At 47.4% G+C, this 24040-nt stretch overlaps 2 protein-coding genes across 5 annotated transcripts in view; both read left to right on the top strand.

Annotated features, from left to right (window-relative positions):
• Positions 1 to 11828, top strand: part of LOC115085149 (glyoxylate/hydroxypyruvate reductase B-like) — a 144903-nt gene extending 133075 nt beyond the window's left edge. For all 4 annotated transcript variants that reach the window (XM_029590804.1, XM_029590805.1, XM_029590802.1 and 1 more), the window contains one exon: positions 11557 to 11828. In XM_029590804.1, the coding sequence (XP_029446664.1) occupies positions 11557 to 11713 (157 nt within the window). In that variant the 3' untranslated portion in view covers positions 11714 to 11828. The remainder of the gene's footprint in view (positions 1 to 11556) is intronic.
• Positions 11829 to 23162: 11334 nt separating this feature from the next.
• RBFA (ribosome binding factor A) overlaps positions 23163 to 24040 on the top strand; it is a 37399-nt gene continuing 36521 nt past the window's right edge. Inside the window, exon 1 of the mRNA XM_029590801.1 lies at positions 23163 to 23401. Coding sequence (XP_029446661.1) covers positions 23280 to 23401 — 122 coding nt within the window. The 5' untranslated portion in view covers positions 23163 to 23279. The remainder of the gene's footprint in view (positions 23402 to 24040) is intronic.

The following is a 24040-nucleotide window of genomic DNA, read 5'->3' as shown; positions in this document are numbered from 1 at the left end:
AGCTGGAGGATGGGTAAAGCTGCGCTCCCCTGGAAAGCTCACAGCTGCAGTTGTTTTCAGCACTCATAGAGATACAACCTGAGGGAAGACATTTAGATAACTTTATTGGCATGACAATTTTACATATGTTGCCAAAGTAATATGCATAATGATTAAAATGAAAGGGGAAGAAAAGAGAGGAAGAATTACAGAATAATAGGCCAGTAAAGATACAGGTTATGGGAAGTAGAATATCAGGAACACGTCTCAGTTTTGGTGCTGGTCCATATTGTCCCGAGTCAGATTTCATGTCTGGCCTGGTGACAGGATACTGCATATTTTGCTGCTATAGCTGCTGTTTCTCCTTGGAGTTGGCAGCCTTTAAACATTTGCTCAAAGAGTACACGTGAGACAGAGCACTAGGATGGTTTAAACCTTCTGTTTTCCTACAGAAACAGGATCTTTGACAACTGCCCACCCCATGTGCAGATAAAATGACTACACAGGTATTTTTACCTGCAGTGAAAGGAGGGCCTTCCTGGGGGCAGGGGTGCAGAGGGTGTGTAAATATGCAGTTATTTTTGCATTTTCAAAAATACAGCACGAAAGGGTCTTTTTTTGGGTCATTTTCAAAGGGGAAGTTTTTCCCTTTGAAAAGTGGTGCAAAGTCCGCAGATAAAAGATGCCACTTCACTTTGCAGTTCTATAGGCGCAGTTTGAAAAAATTAAATTTTTATTTGCATGCGTCTAGTAGGGATGTGAATCATTTTTTGACGATTTAAAATATCGTCCGATATATTTTAAATCGTCAAAAATCGTTAGGGCCACGATACAATACCAATTCCCCCGATGTATCGTCAAAAAATCGTAAATCGGGGGAAGGGGGAGGGCAGGAAAACCGGCACTCTAAAACACCCTAAAACCCACCCCGACCCTTTAAATTAAATCCCCCACCCTCCCGAACCCCCCCCAAATGCCTTAAATTACCTGGGGGTCCAGCAGCACACTAAAACACGGCACACTAAAACCCCCTAAAACCCACCCCGACCCTTTAAATTAAATCCCCCACCCTCCCGAACCCCCCCAAATGCCTTAAATTACCTGGGGGTCCAGCGGCACACTAAAACACGGCACACTAAAACCCCCTAAAACCCACCCCGACCCTTTAAATTAAATCCCCCACCCTCCCGAACCCCCCCCCCCCAATGCCTTAAATTACCTGGGGGTCCGTAGCCTTAAATTACCTCAGTAGCGGCGGTCCATAGCTAAATCGGGGGAAGGGGAGAGCAGGAAAACCAGCACACTAAATCGTGTAGTCTTCAGCCGGCGCCATTTTGCAAAATGGCCGTCGCAAAATGGCGGTGGCCATAGACAAAAATGATTCGACGCAGGAGGTCGTTCCGGACCCCCGCTGGACTTTTGGCAAGTCTTGTGGGGGTCAGGAGGCCCCCCCAAGCTGGCCAAAAGTTCCTGGGGGTCCAGCGGGGGTCCGGGAGCGATTTCCTGCCGCGAATCGTTCAGCGAGGGTTCCGGACCCCCGCTGGACCCCCAGGAACTTTTGGCCAGCTTGGGGGGGCCTCCTGACCCCCACAAGACTTGCCAAAAGTCCAGCGGGGGTCCGGAACGACCTCCTGCGTCGAATCGTTTTGGTCTATGGCCGCCGCCATTTTGCGGTGGCCATTTTGCAAAATGGCGCCGGCTGAAGACTACACGATTTAGTGTGCCGCTTTTCTTGCTCTCCCCCTTCCCCCGATTTAGCTACGGACCGCCGCTACGGAGGTAATTTAAGGCTACGGACCCCCAGGTAATTTAAGGCATTTGGGGTGGGGGATTTAATTTAAAGGGTCGGGGTGGGTTTTAGGGGGTTTTAGTGTGCCGGCTCACGATTTTAACGATTTTCACGATACTTTACACACCCAAACGGCAACAATATGATTCCCTCCCCCTCCCAACCGAAATCGATCGTTAAGACGATCGAGGACACGATTCACATCTCTAGTGTCTAGGGCTTTTAGTAACACATTGGGCCTTTAGGATACAGCTACAAACTCAAAAAGAATTAAACATTAAAAAAAAACCTATTATGGACAGAATAGAAATATTTTAAATAAATTCAGTGTTATCCAGCTAAGTTATCTGAATAAGTCCTAGTCATACTTCAGAGCAGTTCTAAAGTTATCCCAATAAGCTTATCTGGATAACTTTTATTTATCTGGGTACATTCAGAGGTTTAGCCATGCCACTGAATACCCAGTTTAAGTTATCCAGACAAGTTTATTCAGGTCTGCCCATGGCTGAAAATACACTTCTAGTGATTTGAAGACAATACAAAAGGCTTTTAAAAAAGGCTTCCTAGGAGATTGGGAGCCAGTGTAAGATCCAGAGGATTGGTCTCTGAAGCTGCAGTCAGATAACAGTCGTGCTGCAACATTCTGCACTAACTATTGATGTTTTAGGAGTTTTGGGTGAGACCTACCTTCAGTGCATTGCAGTAGTCTAGTCAAAACAGAAATTATGCATATATCAGGGTGGCCAGGTTGCCTCTCTTCACATAAGGTTTTACCTGCTTTAGTCACCGAAGATGGTAGAAAGCAAGGTATTTCTTGCAATTGAGATCATTTGAATTTCCATGTTTAATTTGGTATCTAGGTTGACTCCCAAGGTTTGGAGCTTAGACTTCATGAGAGAGGGGTGTCATTCAGTAACTGTTGTAGGTATTTTTCTTTATGGGGTATAAGAGATGTATTTTTTTTAGCATTTATACTAATTTTTGCTGGGGTTGCAGTTGGCCCTTTTCTAGATCTCTGCAAGACAGCTGTTTATTTTTTGCATGGCTGTAAGGAAGGTAGTCCCTCGAGTCAAGACAAGGTTGTTGCCACCACTGAGGAGAGGCCCTCGGTGGTCCTCATCGTTGGGAGGCAGTTCCGAGGGAGAGAGCCCAACAGGACCTTCATCTATACCAGCCTTTGTTCCCTGTGGGTTGAGCCCTTGGGTACTGGGGGCTCAAGGAATTAGGAGTGGGTCTCTCAGATGGCAGGCAGAAGACAGGTCGGACGTGCCAAGGGTCAAGACGGGCAGCAGGCTACAGCAGATAGAGGCCAGACCAAGGTCTGGGCAGGCAGCGGACGCGTAGGAACGGTGGACCAGGCTGAAGATCAGGGCAGGCAGCAGACAAGCAGGAACAGTGAGACAAGCAAGGTCAGAGCCAGGAGGTCAATCTGAGGGAGCAGGAATGACGAGGAGCTGGAACAGGGACTAGGTCAGGAACAGGATCCGGAGCAGGAGTCAGAAGAATCACAGGAATGCGGGATCAGGATGCAGACAACATGCACTCAACAGGAGCTGGACTTGTTGCCGAGGCGAGGAAAAAGTGGCAAGGCAGGGTATTTATTCCTGCCTTGCCTGATATCATCATCCCAGGCCGCGGGGAACTTCCCTGCCATTGACCCTTTAAATTGAGTCCATGTGCACGTGCCTAGGGAGTCCAAGGATGCAGCAGCATCGGGGCACTGCGGGCAGGCTGCAATGGCGGCGAACTGTGCTGGGATGCGGCAGTGGTGGAGGGACAGTGCAGCGGGCTTACTGCCCGCACAGGTGAGGAGACCTGGCCCAACATGCTTAACAATGGCTATGTCTGTGTCAGATCCCAGAAATATAAACATCTGAATGCCATCAGCATATGCAAATCATTACTGCCTGGATTTATTAATTATGTCAATCAGAGACCAGAGATAGATATTGAAAAGGATTCATGAGTAGATTGAGCCTTATGGAAAACTGCAGGGAAGGGGTTTGTCAAATGAGGAAGAATCACCAAAAATAACCTGCTAGGAATGACCAAAACCATTTTAAGACTGGGCTCCTGATACCAATGCCTGAAAGCCTATTTATTAGGATATCATAGTCAGTGGTGTGTCATAGGAGGCAGAGAAGTTGAATGGGATCAGGGTAGAGGGCTTTCCTGCATCTAGTAGAGCCATAAGAGCTGTTTCCATGTTGTGACCCTTCCTGAAGACCAATACGAATTGGTCAAGAGAATGACCTTTCTCCAGTAGTGTCTGAAGCTGATGGAAGACTTTCTTTTTAATGATTTTGCCCAGGAATGGGGTATTTGATATGGGCCTGACATTGTCTAAGATCTTGGGATCTAGGGAGGCTTTCTTGAGAAGTGGATAAACCGTGGCCTTCTTTACAACAACTGGCACAACACCTTAAGTTAAAGATGGGTTCGCCAACTGGGCGATCCATCTAAACAAATCAAATCTGTCCACTTTTACTAATTTGCCTGGACAAGGGTCAAGGGAGCTGGATGATGGGTTGAGGTCAGAGAGGATTTTGCCAATCTGGTCACTGGAGACTTCTTAAAAATGTCAGTGGTGCGTTGGTGGGTTCCAGTGTTACATCATCTTGTGCCCCAGAGTTTGAGTGATTTAAGTCTGCATGGATCTTCAGGATTTTGTTAGAGCAGTGGCATGCAAAGGTTTTGCATATGTTGGTTGTGCGGGGTGTCTGATTAGATGAAGTCTTTGAGAATTTTGAGTAGTTCTTTTATGCTGTTCTGAGCATTGATAATTGGTGATGAGAAATAGATTGCACACATTTTCTTCTGGGTTAGTTTATCTAAGACACTTGATACTTCTGCATTCTAATGCTGTATGAGGTCATCCACTATGAATTGTGATACAGTGTTGATTGTGAGATGGAGGTATTCTAGAAGCAGTTTGGGAGTAACATTTTTTATGCTGCAGATTCCTTTAACAAGTAGGGGCAGTTAATATTTCTGTAGGAAGTCCAGGGTTAGTGTCAATAGAAAATGGTCCAACTAAGATAATGGAGTGGTGTGTAAATTGTAATTGTGTTCAAGGAGGGTGCAAAAGGATAAGATCCAGGGTGTGCCCACCGAACAAACCAAAGGAAGGTCATTTCTTCCAGGAAGTCTTTGATCAGTTCATTGGTGGAAGTATCAGCATGAAGGCTGAAGTCTCTGAGGTTGACTAGAGAATTGGTGTCTAGTAGGGCTGTTGAAATGAGTTCTAGGAGGTTGGATAGATTGGTATTTTTTGGGCATACAGTATACCAATAGGAAAGGAAACTTCTTTTCAATTTCAGCTTCTGTTAACAGGCATACACAGCCAGACACTTGCGGATAGTGGATTTAGTTAGTTTGCATCTATCACAAAAAAGAATGGTAATTTTGTTGTGTTATCTTCTAAAACTGCTTTGGAACAGGATTGAGAAGCGGGAAGGACATAGCCTTTATTCCTCCATCATCAAAGAGCCAGGTTTCTGTGAAGAAAACAAGGTCTGCTGATTCCTTGGATCTCAGGTCTTGGATGGTGGATTTCATATTGTTAACAGACCTGGTGTTTAGTAGAAGCAGTTTAGCAGAGGGGTTAGGCATCATTTGACAATTCAAGTTTCTGAAACTACTAGGTTGAAGGCCTAGTAATTTGTTTCTTGGCTTCCTCCAGAAAGCATGTCTATACTTTTCATTCCCCCAGAGAGCCATATATTTGCAGTTAGTGAGATCTGGGGGAGGGTGTATCAGTGGTAGCCAGGAATATGGAAGGAAGGTAGCTGAAGGGTGAGGGACAGAGTCTAGCCGGGTTTTGGAGGGTGTAAGAGAATAGGGGGTATGGGAAGGCCTAGACCATGGACAGGTTGTTCATTAGTAGTGTGCAGGTGTGATGTTTTATTTGCTGTCATGAGGTTTGATCATCCTTTGAAGTGTGTTCCTTAAGTGCGCATGAAGCAGTGAACAGTTTGCACTTTTATTGCACACTGCCACTGGCGCACCTCCTTCAGTGCAGATTCCAGATGTTCTCAAAGAGATCAACATTCAAAAAGGATTTTAATCAGATAAACATATATTACCCATATGAAAATATCTCTCCCCCCCCCCCCCCCCCCCATTTTACTGTAGGTAAAACCTGGGGTTTTTAAACACACTATGAGAAATTAAATTCTACTATCACCTTCTGAACACATCAGCTACATCATTGCCCCCTTTCCCCTTCAAACTATCATTGGAATGTCTTTTGTGCTTCACTTGTATTTTCTGATAATGTCTTTTTTTGCTCTGACATGCTCATTTTGTTTTGACCTGATGAAGGGAATATAGCTCCTGAAAGCTAGTCAAAAGTGCATTAAGTTAGAACCAAAACCAAAAAAGATCCCACTCTGAATAGCCAACTGAATGTTCCTAATTTCCTTTAAAGAGTCCAAAGACCATTATACACCTGATGCAATAATTCACAATGTCTGTTATTTCTATTTGTTGTTAGCGTGTTAGCATACTCATAGGTCAGAGAACACACCAAATAATCCGTTTTTATATGTTTTATATACATTTTCAGATAAAAATTTCCCAGATAAATTATAAATGCTCATCCAGCAGTACATGGCCTGACACGGTCTTACTGTTTTTAAGTCCAAAAACTCTGCATCAGGGTACAAAATGGCCACTCAACTCAGCATATCTGCACAGAAGAAAGAAACAAACGCCATATTTAAAATTCAAAGGGTGTGAAAATGCTTAACCATCACTGCTCGCCACATAAAAGTAGTCAAATGTATTGCAATTCTTTCTCAAAATTCTATCTAAAAACATTACAGTTGGACGAATGTAATAGTGGGCCAAACAATGCTCTCATTGGGATCAAACAGAGATACACTGTTTAAAATGTAAATCCAATATTGTTCCCATCTATTCAAGCTTGATTCAATATCTCCTGCTCTAAAAGAGGACTGAACTTGATCAATAATGGTGCATGGCAATGAATTAAGAGTGATCATTTGTCATACAATGTTTGACTACTGGGGCCCGGATTTTACCTGTGTTGACACAACTGCAGTGCTCAATCAGACGTGTACGATCTCTACATTTGGTCTGTCAAACAGACGCGTGGGCAATCACATTGCGGAACATAAATAACATGCCTAGAAGGGCAATCAATGTGACTCCTCCATGTAACCTTTTAAATCATATCTGTAAACTGGTGATAGCTGTAGGGCATAATTGCTACATGAATAATGTCCTGGGTGAACAGATTGTACAGGTGAGAGCACTTGTAAAGCAGTCCATACCACACGCTCCTTGATGCTGCTACCTCTCTTGTAAGAAATCCAAGGTGGTAACTCAAAAACAGAAAGCATAGCCAACACATTCCAATTTTATTTTTCACAAGTACCGCCACTCTGTGACCCATATTAGTAAATTGCAATATGCATGACAAGGGTTCTGTCTCTGTCGCAGAGAAGGATTTAGGGGTTTGCCACCCCTAGGCGCTGTTACTGCTGGTGCGCTTCCCCCCACCCCTGGTAAGGCAGGAGGTGTAAGGCTCAGTCCCCCAGTTTGCTGCTGCAGCAGCTCGGGCAGAGATTCCGTGGCAAAAGCTGGGGAAAATCTGAGGCACATTGGCAAACATTTCCATCCTTCATACTATAAAAATTGGGCGAGGAAAAGGGATTTTACGTATTAGTACAGGAGGGAGATCTTAGGGATGGGCAGAAGGGAAGGGGAGGGGAAGGACCAGGGATGGGAGAAGAAAGGAGAAGGACTAGAATAGTGTGTGGAGAAGGACTGGGGATAAGAAGGAAAGAGGGACTGGGATGGGGGGAGGAGAGGTAGAAAGGACTGGGGAGGGGGGGAGGAGAGGTAGAAAGGACTAGGGGAGGGGAAAATAAAGTGAAAGGGGGAAATCAGGAATCTGGGATGAGAGGAAAGAGGGGGAGGGGAGGTTCTGGGACTGAGAAAGGGGGAAGGGAGCAGGAAATGTTTGGGGGGTGGGTTCCAAGATCTAGAGAGAAGGGAGAGGAAAGAAGGAAAGGTCCAGGATCTGGGGATTAGAATCTGAGATCAAGGAGAAAGAACTTGAATTGCAGTGGATGGGGTAGGGGGAAGGTATCCATCTTGCGCTCTGTTCCCTGCTCCTCCTTACAACTCCTCCCTAACCTCTCAGTCTGGCACAAACACACACCAGCATCAATCTCTTCTCTCTCACACACAAACACTGAACTGCCCCTTCCCTGCATCTGATCCATTCTCATCCCTCAGCCTCTCTCTCACCCCCATTCAGCCCCTCCTAGCCTTACCAAATGATCCCTCTTTGCTCTCTTGTGCTCCAGACTCACACTCCTCCCATTTTGTTCCCTGCAGGCTGCCAGGGGAGGGGAGGGGCTGGATCAGGAAGCAGAGGGCGTGTTCTCTGGCTGAGTAAATTCAGCCCAGCTGGAAGGCAGTAAGTCCTTCGCCAGCCTGCTGGCCCCCCAGGTTTTTGTTGCCCTAGGCACAGGCCTAGTGTGCCTGATGACAATCCAGGCCTGCTCCGTTGCTTTATATTCCAGTAACAGAGCAATCTGCATTTTTCCTAGAGTGTAAGCAGTTGGACTCAGGAACAATGGTATGGTTGTACTCCTGATAGCAGTTGGAGACGGATCAGATTTCAATCTGACGTCAGCCCTAGTACATATACCCCTGCAGGAAGTGCAGCTCTTCGTATTTTCCGTCTCCATAGCAGTTAGGGACTCTATGCACGCTAGCACCAGCTTAGAGTAATTTTACCAAAGAAAACCAAATTAAGAAGAAAAATCTTACGTCTACAGACGAGCCCCTCTCTCCTGAGGTGACACCCGTTGGGTCCCTCCCCCAGTTGAGATTTCCCAAGGTGATTTCTGCGATCCCTCGGAGGTAAGTCTCGGTCTGGCAGCCAACCCTCGGCAGGGATCTAGCCCCCGACATCGGGTGAGGCTGAGAGGCAGCAGGTGCAACCTCAAGCGCGCGTGAAGGTATTTTCCCTCTCCCCTCGCAGCTGGAGACCGCCCGGAACGAAACTAGGAAGCGCCAAGACAAGGTAAGGTAGAAATCTATTTAAAAGTCTCCGGTCTCCAAAGCTCGAGGAGACGCACAGGTCGCCAGCGGGACCAGTGCCACCGGTCAGATCCAAGGGCCCTCCCACTGGAGACCCTCCAAGGTGGTCGCCATATTGTCCGCAATGGTCGCCATCACAGAATCCAGACGAAAGATGGACCATCTATTCGTCTGTCACAGTGGGAAGAAGCTAGGGGAAGCGGCCTCGCGAGCAACCATAGCCCGCTGGATCAAAGAAGTCATCAAGGCGGCCTACTTAGAAGCAGGCAAACCACCGCCTTTACATGTCAAGGCCCATTCTACTAGAGCCCAGGCAGTGTCCTGGGTGGAAACCAAGATGCTGTTACCCGCCGAGATCTGCAGGGCGGCAACATGGTCCTCCATCCACACCTTCTCCAGGTTTTACCGCCTGGATGTTCTGGCTCGGGAGGACACAGCATTTACAAGGGCAGTACTAAGTGGGTCTCGGGCAGCCTCCCACCTGGTTCGGGAGTAGCTTTTATACATCCCATTGGTCCTGAGTCCATCTGCTACATGCTAGGAAATGGGGAAATTACTTACCTGATAATTTTGTTTTCCTTAGTGTAGACAGATGGACTCAGCATTCCACCCACGGCTGCCGTTACTCATGGAGTTCTCGGGGGACATCCCCGGGAGCGAGTGATTCACGGGTAAACCATGCTTTCCTTCATCTAGGACACCCACCCTACTGGGTGCCAACGTATCTTGGTTGAGGGCACTGGCGGTCTTCAGCTATAGCCAATTCAAATTAATCAAGTTAACCAAGTTATAAATTTAATCAAGTTATCCAAATTATAAAGTTAATCAAGTTATTTAAATTATTCAGTCATACATATATCCACAGTGCTTTTCAAGGAGAATACTGAAGAGCTGCACTTCCTGCAGGGGTATATGTACTAGGGCTGACGTCAGATTGAAATCTGATCCGTCTCCAACTGCTATCAGGAGAACACTATACCCATTGGTCCTGAGTCCATCTGTCTACACTAAGGAAAACAAAATTATCAGGTAAGTAATTTCTCCATTTTGCTCTACCATCACCATTTTAACTGCTTTTTGGTGAGGAAAACCCTGGGTTAATAATCCTTAAATCAAATCTTTTATTCGTTCTTTAAAATCAGTCAAACTTGAGCAGAGCCATCTCTGTCCGAAGAACTGGCCTACAGGAAGGCAACATTTAAAAGGCTTGTAAATTTAACCATTGATGAAAAATGACCAATTCTTCTTTTATATGCCCTGCCATATTAAAAAAGTACATAGAAACATATGTATGGCAGCAGAAGTCCATCCCGTCTGCCAGCAAGCTCATGGCAGACGGGATGGACTTGTCTTGTTCCATTTCTTCATTCACACATCCCTGGTACTGGCCATACCTATTTTTTTGCAACATATGTCAAATTGTGAATAAACAGGATCTGTTTACATCATTTTATACCCTTGCAATCTGATACACGTTGGTAAATGTACTCGAATGCTGAAAACTAGAATCTTTGAGCACTGCTCATGCATCCGCACACTCAGAACTGAAGCCCCATTGGTTAACCATTGGCGCGAGAAGAACCACGCTATCTCTGATCTACAGTTTTTTTTGCATTAGAGCTTTTGTGGGGCCAATTTTTCAATTCTTTTAAAACGTCATGAGCAACGGTGGATTTTTCTTTTGAACTTACTTTCCCCCACTGCACTCAACAAGGAAATTGAATGGTCCACTTTCTTCTGAACTCCATTCATGTTCCCCCAGCTCCCCTCACCCTCGTTCCCCCTTCTTTCTACCTTTCCATCTCCTTCCCTTCTTCCCCTCCCCTCTTCCCCCTTTCTCTTCCTTTCCTTGCCGGATTCCTCCCCTTCCCTTCTTCTTCTTACCCAACCCTACCCCTTCCTCCCCCTTCTGTTCCTCCCTTTCCCCTCCTACCTTCCTATAATCAAAAAGAAATAACAGACATTGTGAATCATTGCGTTGGATGTATGATGGTCATTGGACTCTTTAAAGGAAATTAGGAACATTCAAGTTGGCTATTCTGAGTGGGATCTTTTTTGTTCTTGGATTTATATTATTCCACTCACAGGATATTTTGATTTTTAGTATTTGTGTATTAACTTAGTCCAGGGGTAGGCAACTCTAGTTCTCAAGTGTCACAAGCCGGTCGCTTTTTCAGGATATCCACAATGAATATGCATGATGCATTTGCATACAATGGAGGCCGTTCATGCAAATGAATCTAATGAATATTCAGTGTGGATATCTTGAAAACCCAACCAGTATGGTGCACGAGTCAGAAAGATATCTGATGAATTTATACAGCAGACATTCCTTGTCTTTTCATAGCCTTCTTTTTAAAAATTGTAAAGTAGAAGCTATGCCTTTTCCTTTTTCCTTCTGCTGTCCCTTTCTCCTTCTCCAACATTCACCACAAATAGTATTTCTCTTGGTGTTGTTAATCTTGTTGCATGTAGGTTTATTATTTTTTTATTCTCTCTATGCTTTTCAATTTTATTTTTATGTCATTATATTCTACTTTGCTCATCTCCTACCTGACATTGCAAAGCAATGGACCTAGAGTTTCCCACTTTACCCCAGGTCTTGTACCTAGTGTCTGTACATGCATGTACAAAATCCTAAGATTGTCCGATAGACTCATTTATAGAACATAGGAAATCATTACGGTTTTTTTTTGTTTTTTTTTCAGAGATCATCCATTGTTAAGAATGAAGAATGTTATTATTACACCCCACATTGGAAGTGCCACTCACAGTACCTGTCTTCTGATGGTGCAGAATATGATAGAAAACATATTAGCTGTTCTTAATGGTCAAGCTATTCCTAATGAAGTAACTTCTAATTAATGTGCCTTAATCCATGACAAATTATTTTTAAAACTGAAAATAAAGGCAAATTATTTCTATAAGTACCATGGAAGATACAGTAGCTAATGTTAATTAAAACCTTATTTCAAGAGTCTCATATTGTGTGTATTTCTGAGAGATTTTTATTGTTCTATTTTTATACAGGTTACAAGCTTCTAACATTAGTTTCATATGATTGGAGAATTATAGAAACATAGAACATGACAGCAGTCATATTAGTAAAATCATACTAATAAAAAGAATAAATATTTCATGTTACGGCTGTGGCTGCTGTGCAACCGCCTCACCACCAGGGGCCCCTCTAGAGCTGGCTTTCCTGACAGGCCCAGTCCATCTCCTCTGTCCACTCTATGCTCTGGGTGTGCCCTTATAACCCTGCCTGACAGTTGCCTCGGTGCTTCGGCATCGAGCTCACCTGGGCTCCCTGCTCTAGCCTGCCTTGCGTGGCCTTCGGGCCTTTCCTTTCCTTGCATGGCCTTCGGGCCTTTCCTTTCCTTGCCTTGCGTGGCCTTCGGGCCTTTCCTTGCCTTGCCTTGCGCGGCCTTCGGGCCTTCTGTCTTGCCTTGCCTTGTGTGGCCTTCGGGCCTTCTGTCTTGCCTTGCCTTGCGCGGCCTCCGGGCCTTCTGTCTTGCCTTGCCTTGCGCGGCCTCCGGGCCTTCTGTCTTGCCTTGCCTTGCGTGGCCTTTGGGCCTTCTGTCTTGTCTTGCCTTGCCTTGCGCGGCCTTTGGGCCTTCTGTCTTGTCTTGCCTTGCGCGGCCTTTGGGCCTTCTGTCTTGCCTTGCCTTGTGTGGCCTCCGGGCCTTCTGTCTTGCCTTGCCTTGCGCGGCCTCCGGGCCTTCTGTCTTGCCTTGCCTTGCGTGGCCTTTGGGCCTTCTGTCTTGTCTTGCCTTGCCTTGCGTGGCCTTTGGGCCTTCTGTCTTGTCTTGCCTTGCCTTGCGCGGCCTTTGGGCCTTCTGTCTTGCCTTGCCTTGCGCGGCCTCCGGGCCTTCTACCTTGTCTTGTCTAGCCTAGTCTTGGTGGCCTTCGGGCCTTCGGTCTTGCCTTTCCTTGCCTTGCCTTGTGCGGCCTTTGGGCCTTCTTCCTTGATTTCCTTACCTGGCCTACGGGCCTTCTGTGTGTGTGTGGCCTACGGGCCTTCTGACCTGTCTTGCTCCGCTTATGGTGTGTGGCCTACGGGCCTTCTGTGTGTGTGTGGCCTACGGGCCTTCTGACCTGCCTTGTCCCGCTATTGGTGTGTGGCCTACGGGCCTTCTGTCTGTGTGTGTGTGGCCTACGGGCCTTCTGACCTGCCTTGCTCCGCTATTGGTGTGTGGCCTACGGGCCTTCTGTCTGTGTGTGTGTGGCCTACGGGCCTTCTGACCTGCCTTGCCCCGCTATTGGTGTGTGGCCTACGGGCCTTCTGTCTGTGTGTGTGTGGCCTACGGGCCTTCTGACCTGCCTTGCCCTGCTTACTGTGCCCTGACCCAGCCTGGACCCAGACACTGCTGACTGCCGCCTGCCCTGACCCAGCCTGTACTTAGACACTGCTACTTGCCGCCTGGCCTGACCCAGCCTGTACTTAGACACTGCTACATGCCGCCTGCCCTGACCCAGCCTAGACCCAGACACTGCTTCTTGCTGTCTGCCCTGACCCAGCCACGGTTTCCAGCCATCCCTGTCTCTTTCCACCTGGAGCCACCCCTTTGGGTGGTGTTCACTACCCCTGAACTCAGCCCAAGCGTAACATTTCACAAACAGCGAACAAATAGAATAACATCCAATAATTAAAAATACATAGAACATTAAAAAAAAGTTCCAAACACCAATAAAATATTTCAAAACAGAAATGTCAAATAACACCAATAATTAAAACTAACAAGGATAAAACAAATTCCCCACTCTTCATATCTGAGAACTTTTGATTTCCAGATGTCCTGATATTGTTGAGGATTAAAAGGGGAAGAGGAGATGTTGCGCACAAACTTTCTCTCCATATACACACTCTCTAGCTCTCACACACACTCACACATACACACACACCCTCCTTTACACATACCCTCTCATGCACATACTCACATACTCCCTCTCACACATGATCACTCACACACCTTCCCTTGCTCACATGGGCTCTCACACATCCTCTTTCATATATGCACATGCTCTCTCATACACACATGCTCAATCACATGCTCCTGGACACACACACAATCATGCCCGCTTGCACATGCTCTCACACATTCCATCACTCATATGCTCTCAATAACACACACATGCTTTCACACTCATATACATGCACATGCTCTTTCACTCACTCATTCTTCTCCCCCTCTGGAGCCTTACGCATATGGCAACAGCTGCAGCTTCCTCCTTCAGCCCGCACAGCCAGGACTCTTTCTTTGGGCTGTACAGACCAATGCCTCCTGTTTTTCTCTCTTTGAGCTGTAACTTGCTCCACCTCCTTCTCCTTTCCTTAGCTGCCAGGTCTGCACTGCTCTGCCTGGTGCTCTTTCCAGCCTCACAGGCAAATGATGTAGTTTGTTCCTACCAGTGATAGCATCTCCTCTTTCCTGCCAAAGTAGGCTCATGTGACACCACTTCCCTGTTCCGGGCTCCTGTGGGTGAAAAGGAGATGCAATTCCCGTGTCATCCCCAAATGAGTGGCACTATAGGTGGCTGCAGAGGCCTCTCAGTGCTTCTTCTGCCGACCTGAGCATCATTCAACCAATCCTTTTTTTTATGGACGTGAGATCTGGGATCCAAACTATACACAATGAGACAGAACACAAATAGAAACCTTGCACCTCCAGTTCTGCAAGCAGACACCGTTTTAATCCACTAGGAAGCTGGCAAAGCTAGCTAGTTAAACGTATTCAACTAGAAAGCTTAAATCCAGAACCTCCAGGGTAGCATTCTCTGAAATGCTCCCTGTTTCCACCGCGCAGGTCCCCAGAGGCAGGCAGAGCTCCGGAGTCTCAATGCGTGGATGAGACGATGGTGCAAGGAAGGAACCTTTTGGGGAAGGGGTGTCTTGTGAAGACTCCATGCATTTCCCGTTATGGTGTCCGGTATAGACAAGGTTACTAATTATCTGAGTCTTGAAAAAGATTTTTTGTGATTAACATTTTCCCAGTCAAGGATTTTCCCAGTATCAAGGATTTAAACCGAATATGATATACTTGACTGTATAGCGTGACAGAGGAAGTGGGCATTCAACCTCCCAATTTCTACCCGGCTGACATGTATAGCCCCTGAGGCAGCTCTTCAGAAAAAGAGCGAAACTCGGCCAGAGTCGGGCTCGAATCTTGTCAGAATAAAGTTTCCTCTGTTCGCTAGCAATGAATGATGACATAGACTTAATTGGTATCTCAGAAACATGGTGGAAGGAAGATAACTAATGGGACAGTGCTATACTGGGGTACAAATTATATCGCAATGACAGAGAGGAGCACATGGGAGGTGGTGTAGCGCTTTATGTCCGGGATTCCATAGAATCCAACAGGATAAACATCCTGCATGAGACTAAATGCACAATCAAATCTTTATGGATAGACATCCCTTGTGTGTTGGGGAAGACTATAGTGATAGGAGTATACTACCATCCACCTGGTCAAGATGGTGAGACGGACAGTGAAATGCTAAGAAAAATTAGGGAAGCTAACCAAATTGGTAGTGTGGTAATAATGGAGATTTCAATTACCCCAATATTGACTGGGTAAATGTATCATCGGGACATGCTAGAGAGATAAAACTCCTGGATGGAATAGACCAGTGGGTTGTGTCCATTTCTTAATGCTCTCCAGCTTCTGTGGGTCCATCTGGAAACCTTGGTTGGAAACAATGTACCCTAAGAAAGGCACTGATTCCGTGTGAAACTCGCACTTAGACAGCTTTGCGTTATAGATGATTCTCACAGAGTCTTTGCAGCACTCTTTTGACATTCCTCCAGATGAGTGGTCATGTCTTGGGAAATATCAAGATGTCATCTAAGTATACACGACGCATATGTATGATAAGGTCCCGCAGAAATGTCGTTCATTAAGTTTTGGAAGACAGCTGGGGCATTGCACAGGCCAAAGGGCATCACTAGATATTCAAAGTGACCGTCCCGGGTATTGAAGGCTGTCTTCCATTCATCGCCAGAGCGGATGCAAACTAAGTTGTAGGCTCCCTTGAGATCAAGCTTGGAGAATATCTTGGCTCCCTGTAGTCTGTCCAAATAGCTCTGAGATGAGTGGTAAGGGATAGCGGTCTTTCACAGTTATCTCGTTGAGACCTCTGTAATGTATACTTGGACGCAACGTTCCGTCCTTGCTTCCCACAAAGAGAGCCTGCTCCAGCAGGAGACTTGGAGGGTCTTATGAAGCCTTTTTGAAGGTTTCTCCTGTATATATTCGGATCATGGATTCTATTTCTACCATGGAGAGAGGGTAGTTAGACCATCCTTTGAGTGGTTCAGTGTTAGGCTTCAAGTTGATGGCGCAGTACTTCTGCAGCTTCTTTGGAAAATACATCTTGAAAAGATGCATATTGAAGTGGCAATCCAGGCATCAATGGGGTAGTTGGCATGCAGGGTATAGGAGCGACCTCCATCAGACATTTACCATGGCAATCTGGACCCCAACATGAAAGTTCCAGAGTGGCCCAATTGAATTGAGGCATATGTTGCTGCAGCCACGGTAGTCCCAGTACTATAGGGTGCATGGCCTTCTCTAAAACAAAGAAGGAGATGGTTTCAGAATGGAGAGCACCGGTCCGTAAACATACTGGTTCAGTAAGCAGGGTTACTTCGCCCGGTAAGAGCTCTCCATGAATGGAAGATAGGAGTAGTGGAGACGTCATGGTGGTAGTGGGAATCCACAAGAGTGCCACTAATCGTTGTAAAATGAAATTACTTCCTGCCCCTGAGTCCACCAGGCCAAAAGTCTGATACTCTAAGCGTCACAGATCAAGGATACAGGAAGAGAGAGTGGAGGAGAGGGTGCAGTAAGACCTAAAAAGAGTCCTCCTGCAGGACTTAGGTCTGCCAGTTTCCCGGACATATAGGGCATGTTTGAACAGCATGGCCAGCTTGTCCACAATACATGCAAAGCCCCAACTTCTTCCGCGTTCTTCTCTCTTTTGACGTTAAGTGACTGCGGCTTAATTGCATTGGTTCTTCCTTGCCAGCCACTGGACCCGAGGGAACAGACCTGGGTGTGGACTTAACTCGAGCTTCACCCTGAAAGGGTCTTCTGGGAGTCTTGGTCTCTTGAACCTTGTCATGAAGTCGGCGATCAATCCTTGTTGCCAACTTCACCAGTTCAGCCAAGGTCTCAGGCATCTCACGAGCCGCCAGCTCGTCTTTCAAACGAGAGTTCATCCTGTAAAGAAGAGGGTCCTCAGGCATTTAGGGTCCCAATGTAATTCAGACACCAGTGTCTTGAATTCTATAGCGAACTCAGCTAAAGTTTTAGTACCTTGCTTCAGGTGGAACCAACGAAGATCCTGCAGTGGTATGCTGGGCAGGGTCATCAAAAACTGATCTGAACAGCTCAATGAATCCGCTAGATCATGTAGGATAGGATTCATCGTGCTCCCACAGCGAAGAGGCCCAGGCCACTGCTCTTTTGTCCAGATAAGACAAGATGTAGGTGGTCTTGGCATAAGCTGTAGGAAAATGGCTAGGTTGCAGGGAAAATGCATGCAACACTGTTAATAAAACCTCAACATTTCCAAACTTCACCCGAGAAGCGTGTTGGAGCAGATAGAGGTACAATTGTCTTGACTGTCACTTCAGGTGGTGTAACATCTTTACCTGTGGAGTGGGTAAGTTCATCTGTGCGTGCAGCTGGTTGAATGCAGCAGTAAATTCTCCAGCAGCATTCTGCTGTTCAGAGATTTGCTGGGCCAGGCCTGGAATGGCCTGCAATGCGGTGAGCTGAGCTGAATCCATGGAGTTAGCAATCTGTTATGGTTTAGCGGTGTTTGGGTGGATTCTTGGGTACTGTGGCAGATGACCATGCCCACGGGGTGGGGCCACGTGGGGAGCCACAGTACTGGGCTAGACTCAGGACACACAAACACAGATTTTAGCTCTTTTATTATACAATTTGATGTGTACCACCAGAGGTGGCAGTAGTGAGGTGATCCAGAGGTAACAGTCCTGGAACCCTCGGTAGAGGGAACCCATCTCACCACGTTGGTATAGGGGATTCCGGTGTAGGTTTCCCAGCAAGGCAATGCTGTAGATGAGACAGACTGAGAGTTAGATTATTCACTAGATGGTAGCTGTAGGTTGGTGATTGCACCAGGCTGAAGTAGATGGTACTGGCACCGAGGCTGGGAGAGCAGACCCTTGAGGAGCAAGTACCTGATCCCAGTAAGGCACCTGAAATAAAGCAGAGGGCCCCCGAGGAGTGGGTACCCAAATTAGACAATACCCCGAAGGGCACAGGAAGAGCTTCCAGCAGCAGCACGGAAGTGGCAGAGTAGCTTAGACCGGCCGAGACCAATCCGATACGAATCCTTGCTAACTCGATTAGCTAGCAAGTTTGGGCAGGCTAAATACCTGGATGGCGTGACGTCACTTGAGGGGGACACCCCCGAGGTTTGCAACCAAATCTGGAATAAGACGTGGGTAGCACACATGCGCGCACCCTAGTAGGCCCTTGGGAGGAACATGGCGGGAGCAACGCCATAGCCGTTCCGGGGACGCCGGAGAGGGCGGTCTGCAGATTGTGGCAGTAGCCATTTTCCCAAGGTAAGCGGGAGGAGCCGAGAACAAGGTGAGGCATACGGGGCGAAGCCATCTGAGACCGACGGACACAACAAATAATACCAACCATTTGGAAAATGTTATGCAAACAAACAAACTAATCCATTGGTCTGTAGATTTAAGGGCGGTAACATATTTAACTGACTGTAATGGCTCAGGAACTCTGAGCTGAGCATTTACTCTAGTTTGCTTGGTAAGCTCCTAAGATATTTTATAATAACAATTAAGGATGTTTCTCTTACTGGCTGTTGATATTTAATGCCTACTAGCATTTCCTTCATGCTGAAAGGCAGCATAATGAAGGAGCTGGAAAAAAAATAGTATTTTTTAGGTAGTCTAGTAGAAACACATTGGGGTAGATTTTCAAAACCTACCCGGCGCGCACACATGGATGCATGCATGTTATAAAATGCCAGGTCGGCACGCGAAAGGGGGTGTCTACTTTTGCAATTACATGTGGCGATGCATCGGGGCCTTCCCCAGTTCCTTCCCAGTCCGCTCCAATTAAGGAGCGGACTGGGTGGACTCTTCCCAACCCCCTAGCCTAACCTCCCTTCCTCTTCCCCTATCCTGCCCTCCCCCTATCCCTATCCTAACTACCCCAAATCTTATTTTATCTTTTGCTCCTGCCTCGGAGCAGGAGCAAGTTGCACACACTGGCAGAGCAGCAAATGGTCGTTGTGCCGGGTGCCTCTAGCCCCGCCCCCCGGACTGCCCCTTTTTCAAGCCCCGGGATTTACATGCGTGGCCGGGCTATTTGAAAATTGGCCCGGTGCACGTAAGGATGATTGACAACAGGAAATGTGAGTCATAGAGTTGGAAGGACTGAACAAATATTCTGAGAGGCTCACTGAGGCTCTCTGCTAATGGGAGGCAAGAACTTTCCAACAGGGCCTCACAACATGAGGGCAGATAAAAACATAAGAGCCAATTTGTCTGTTCAATTTAGTTCCTGTTGCATTGCTACATGCCCCAATAGATCTGTAGCTCTCTCTTCACTCTTGTTGCATCTTGTCGGTGCTAGATGGCTTCGCCCCGTTTGCCTCACCTTGTTCAAGGCTCCTCCCGCTTACCTAGTAAAGATGGCCTACAAGCCGACCTCTCCGGCGTCCCCGGAACAGCTATGGTGAAGCCTCCCGTCATGCTCCTCCCAGGTCTTTATTCCAACCTTGGCATGAACCTCGAGGGTGTTCCCTCTTGCTGACGTCATGCCATCCGGGTATATAACCTATTCTAATTTGCTAGCCTGTTGAGTTAGCAAGGACTCAAATCCGTTCCTGTCTACGCTACTCTGCCGCTGATAGCTCTCTCTGCCCTTTGGGGTAACTGCTAACCTGGGTAACCGCTCCTCGGGGGCCTTACAGGGAACAGGTACTCGCTCCTTGAGGGCCTGCTCTCCCTGCCTCGGTGCCTTCCTGGTGGAATCGCATACCTACAGCAAACACCTAGTGATGCCCAATCTTCCAGTCTTGCAAGGTCCTCCTGTAATGTTTCACAATCTGCTTGTGATTTAACTACTCTGAATAATTTTGTATCATCCGCAAATTTGATGACCTCACTCGTCGTATTCCTTTCCAGATCATTTATATATATAATTGAAAAGCACCGGCCCAAGTACAGATCCCTGAGGCACTCCACTATTTACTAGGGATGTGAATCGTTTTTTGACGATTTAAAATATCGTCCGATATATTTTAAATCGTCAAAAATCGTTAGGGCCACGATACAATACCAATTCCCCCGATTTATCGTCAAAAAATCGTAAATCGGGGGAAGGGGGAGGGCAGGAAAACCGGCACACTAAAACCCCCTAAAACCCACCCCCGACCCTTTAAATTAAATCCCCCACTCTCCCGAACCCCCCCCCCCCCAAATGCCTTAAATTACCCTGGGGTCCAGCGGCGGTCCATAGCTAAATCGGGGGAAGGGGGAGGGCAGGAAAACCGGCACACTAAATCCCCCTAAAACCCACCCCCGACCCTTTAAATGAAATCGGGGGAAGGGGGAGGGCAGGAAAACCGGCACACTAAATCCCCCTAAAACCCACCCCCGACCCTTTAAATTAAATCCCCCCAAATGCCTTAAAGTACCCTGGGGTCCAGCGGCGGTCCGAAACGGGCTCCTGCTGTTGAAGCATGTTGTCTTCAGCCGGCGCCATTTTGCAAAATGGCCGCCGCAAAATGGCGGCGGCCATAGACCAACACGATTCGACCTCAGGAGGTCGCTTCCGGACCCCCGCTGGACTTTTGGCAAGTCTTGTGGGGGTCAGGAGGCCCCCCAAGCTGGCCAAAAGTCTCTGGGGGTCCAGCGGGCGTCCGGGAGCGATCTCCTGCCGCGAATCGGATAATGGCGCCGGCCATACGCGTATGGTCGTTCAGCGAGGGTTCCACCCTCGCTGAACGACCTCCTGCAGTCGATCTCCTGCCGGCGCCATTTTCCATACGGAAAATGGCACCGGCCATACACGTATGGCCGGCGCCATTATCCGAACGGAAAACGATTCGCGGCAGGAGATCGCTCCCGGACGCCCGCTGGACCCCCAGAGACTTTTGGCCAGCTTGGGGGGGCCTCCTGACCCCCACAAGACTTGCCAAAAGTCCAGCGGGGGTCCGGAAGCGACCTCCTGCGGTCGAATCGTGTTGGTCTATGGCCGCCGCCATTTTGCGGCGGCCATTTTGCAAAATGGCGCCGGCTGAAGACAACACGCTTCAACAGCAGGAGCCCGTTTCGGACCGCCGCTGGACCCCAGGGTACTTTAAGGCATTTGGGGGGTTCGGGAGGGGGGGATTTAATTTAAAGGGTCGGGGGTGGGTTTTAGGGGGATTTAGTGTGCCGGTTTTCCTGCCCTCCCCCTTCCCCCGATTTAGCTATGGACCCGCCGCTGGATCCCAGGGTAATTTAAGGCATTTGGGGGTGGGGGGATTTAATTTAAAGGGTCGGGGTGGGTTTTAGGGGTTTTAGTGTGCCGGTTCACGATTTTAACGATTTTCACGATATTCTAAACACCCAAACGGCAACGATACGATTCCCTCCCCCTCCCAGCCGAAATCGATCGTTAAGACGATCGAGGACACGATTTCACATCTCTACTATTTACCCTTTCCACTGAGAAAATTGACCATTTAATGCTACTCTCTGTTTCCTGTCTTTTAACCAGTTTGTAATCCACAAAAGGACATCGCCTCCTATCCCATGACTTTTTAGTTTTCTTAGAAGCCTCTCATGAGGGACTTTGTCAAACACCTTATGAAAATCCAAATACACTACATCTACCGGTTCACCTTTATCCACATGTTTATTAACCCCTTCAAAAAAATGAAGCAGATTTGTTAGGCAAGACTTCCCTTGGGTAAATCCATGTTGACTGTGTTCCATTAAACCATGTCTTTCTATATGCTCTACGATTTTGATCTTGAGAATAGTTTCCACTATTTTTCCCGGCACTGAAGTCAGGCTCACTAGTCTATAGTTACCCGGATTGAGAGCTGGTGTGTATGAAAAAGGGAGCGTATGTATGTGAGGGTGCTAGCCTGTGTGAAAGGATTGTGTATGTGTGAGAGAGAGCCTATGTGAAGGAGTGTATGAAAGACATAGGTAGCCTGTGTGAGGATGTATGTGTGAGAGAGAAAGAGAGCTTGTGTGGGTGTGTATGCAAGAGAGAGGAAGGGACCCTGTATGAGGGGATGTGTGTATGTGCGAGAGAATGAAGGAGCCTGTGTGAAGATGTGTGTATGTGTACTAGAGAGTGGGAGCATGTGTTTGAGAGAGGGAGGGACAGAGTGAGTCTGTGTGAGGGGCAGTACTGAGAATGGGGTCAAACTCTGGGACTGGCGATAAGAGTGGAAGGGGTTGAGCCTAGAGGTGGAGGGAAGAGATACTGGCAAGTGGAAGAGTTGGGGCCTGAGAGGGCAAAGTGGCCAGGGGAGTAGGAGAGCGAGTGGAAGGGACACTCTTACAGTGGATTTCTAGGAAATTCTGCTCAAAATATTTAAAATTCTGCATCTTAAGTAATAACTTTTTTCTTTATTAATTTAAAATGTAATTACTTAAAGACTGTCATGTAAATTGTGTTATTTTAATCAATATAAATTTTGCAGAATTTTACGTTTTTGTGCGCATAATTCCCCCAGGAGTAGGAGTTTGTGTAAATGAGAGCGAGAGAGGATAAAGTGTGCACCTCCCTCTCCTCCACTAATCTATGAAAATCTCAGGGTGACTGGAAATCAAAAGTTCCCAGGAATGGGGGTGGCAGAATTTTCACATTTGAAAGTTGGCAACCCCACTTCGCGGGGCAGTGAAAATCTCCTTAAAAATTGTTCTCCTGGGTATCTCTACGTGCTATGCTACCAGTATGTGTTTTTTGTTTCGTGGCAATTTTGAATGTTTAAATAGTGACATCTGGCGAATTTTCAGGATTTCTCCGGTGACTTGCGGAGCTGACAAGGCGCTGAGAGGGGATCGGACTTGAAGTTTTTACCATAGCCAGAGGAGGGCTTCCAGCCTACACACAAACTGGAGGGGAGGATCTAGGAAAGAGGTGGGGGAGATGACGTGATAGCGCATGAAAGGCCATAAAAAGAAGCAAAGGGGGGGGGGGGGGGCAATAAATGGATAAGAGGGCGGCATGGGGTAGAAGCCGTTGCGACAATAAGGTAGTGCGTCCTCCTTGGCACCAGTGGCGCCCGCGAGCAGTCGCTGCCGCCGAGCCTGTAGTTCCTGGCTGCGCGTGCGCGCGCGGCCCGCCTGAGGGTTCCGGAATCCGAACTCGCCGCTATTGGCCGACGGAGCAGCGCTCTGGACAGTGATGTCACGATGTGGCGGCGCGTGGTGGACCGCCGCTGGTGGTTGGCGGGCGTCGCCGGAGTCAGAGCCGTGCACCGCTCCCCGCCGGTGGCCGGAAAGAGCCTGCTTCGCAAATTCATAGCAAAGACCAAGTAAAAAGCGCATTCGTCCTCCTGCGCGACCAGGGTGGGGATATCAGTGGGGGGAATAAAGCGCTTCGGTTTTATCCCTCGCAGCCCTGCACTTTATAATTTTTCCCCCACTGAAAGCAAAAAAAAAAAAGCCCCGATTTCTCTTGGCTTTTAAACTCCGCTCTACTTGCTTAAAAGTAGGGGTGGTTGCCGTGTGCCTAGAAGTAAAGGTCAACCAGTGACTTTTTATTGGACTACCTTGATACGTTTTGTCATTCCGTTTTTTAGAGCTAGGCTTCCTCAGGTCAATGCACATTGTTACTTGCCAAAACTCTTGGGAAATCAAAATGAAACCCAGTTAACTTGGCACTATTCTTCTGCATGCCCCCGGAGCCCCTGATCTCTCTCCGAGTTGTTCTGTTCTCTTAGAGTTTCATGTTGGGTATGGTTCCTGTGACTTGGGCAAAGACACTGAGATGAAGCTCTTTGGTATAGAAAGTGGTGGTGCAGCACAAGTGAGCCAGCTTACCATTCTATTCAAACACTGCCAATTTCGGTCTGGTCTTAGATCTGTGATCACTGCTGTCAAAATACATTTTTCCCCATAGACACAAAATGAGGAAAGCCATCAAGTACTGGGGTGAACAACTCTGGTCCTCG

This window comes from Rhinatrema bivittatum, chromosome 2 (genome assembly GCF_901001135.1).
Source record: "Rhinatrema bivittatum chromosome 2, aRhiBiv1.1, whole genome shotgun sequence".
Lineage (NCBI taxonomy): Eukaryota > Metazoa > Chordata > Amphibia > Gymnophiona > Rhinatrematidae > Rhinatrema > Rhinatrema bivittatum.
The sequence above is the reverse complement of the archived record's forward strand: the minus strand, read 5'-3'. Positions and strand labels throughout refer to the sequence as shown.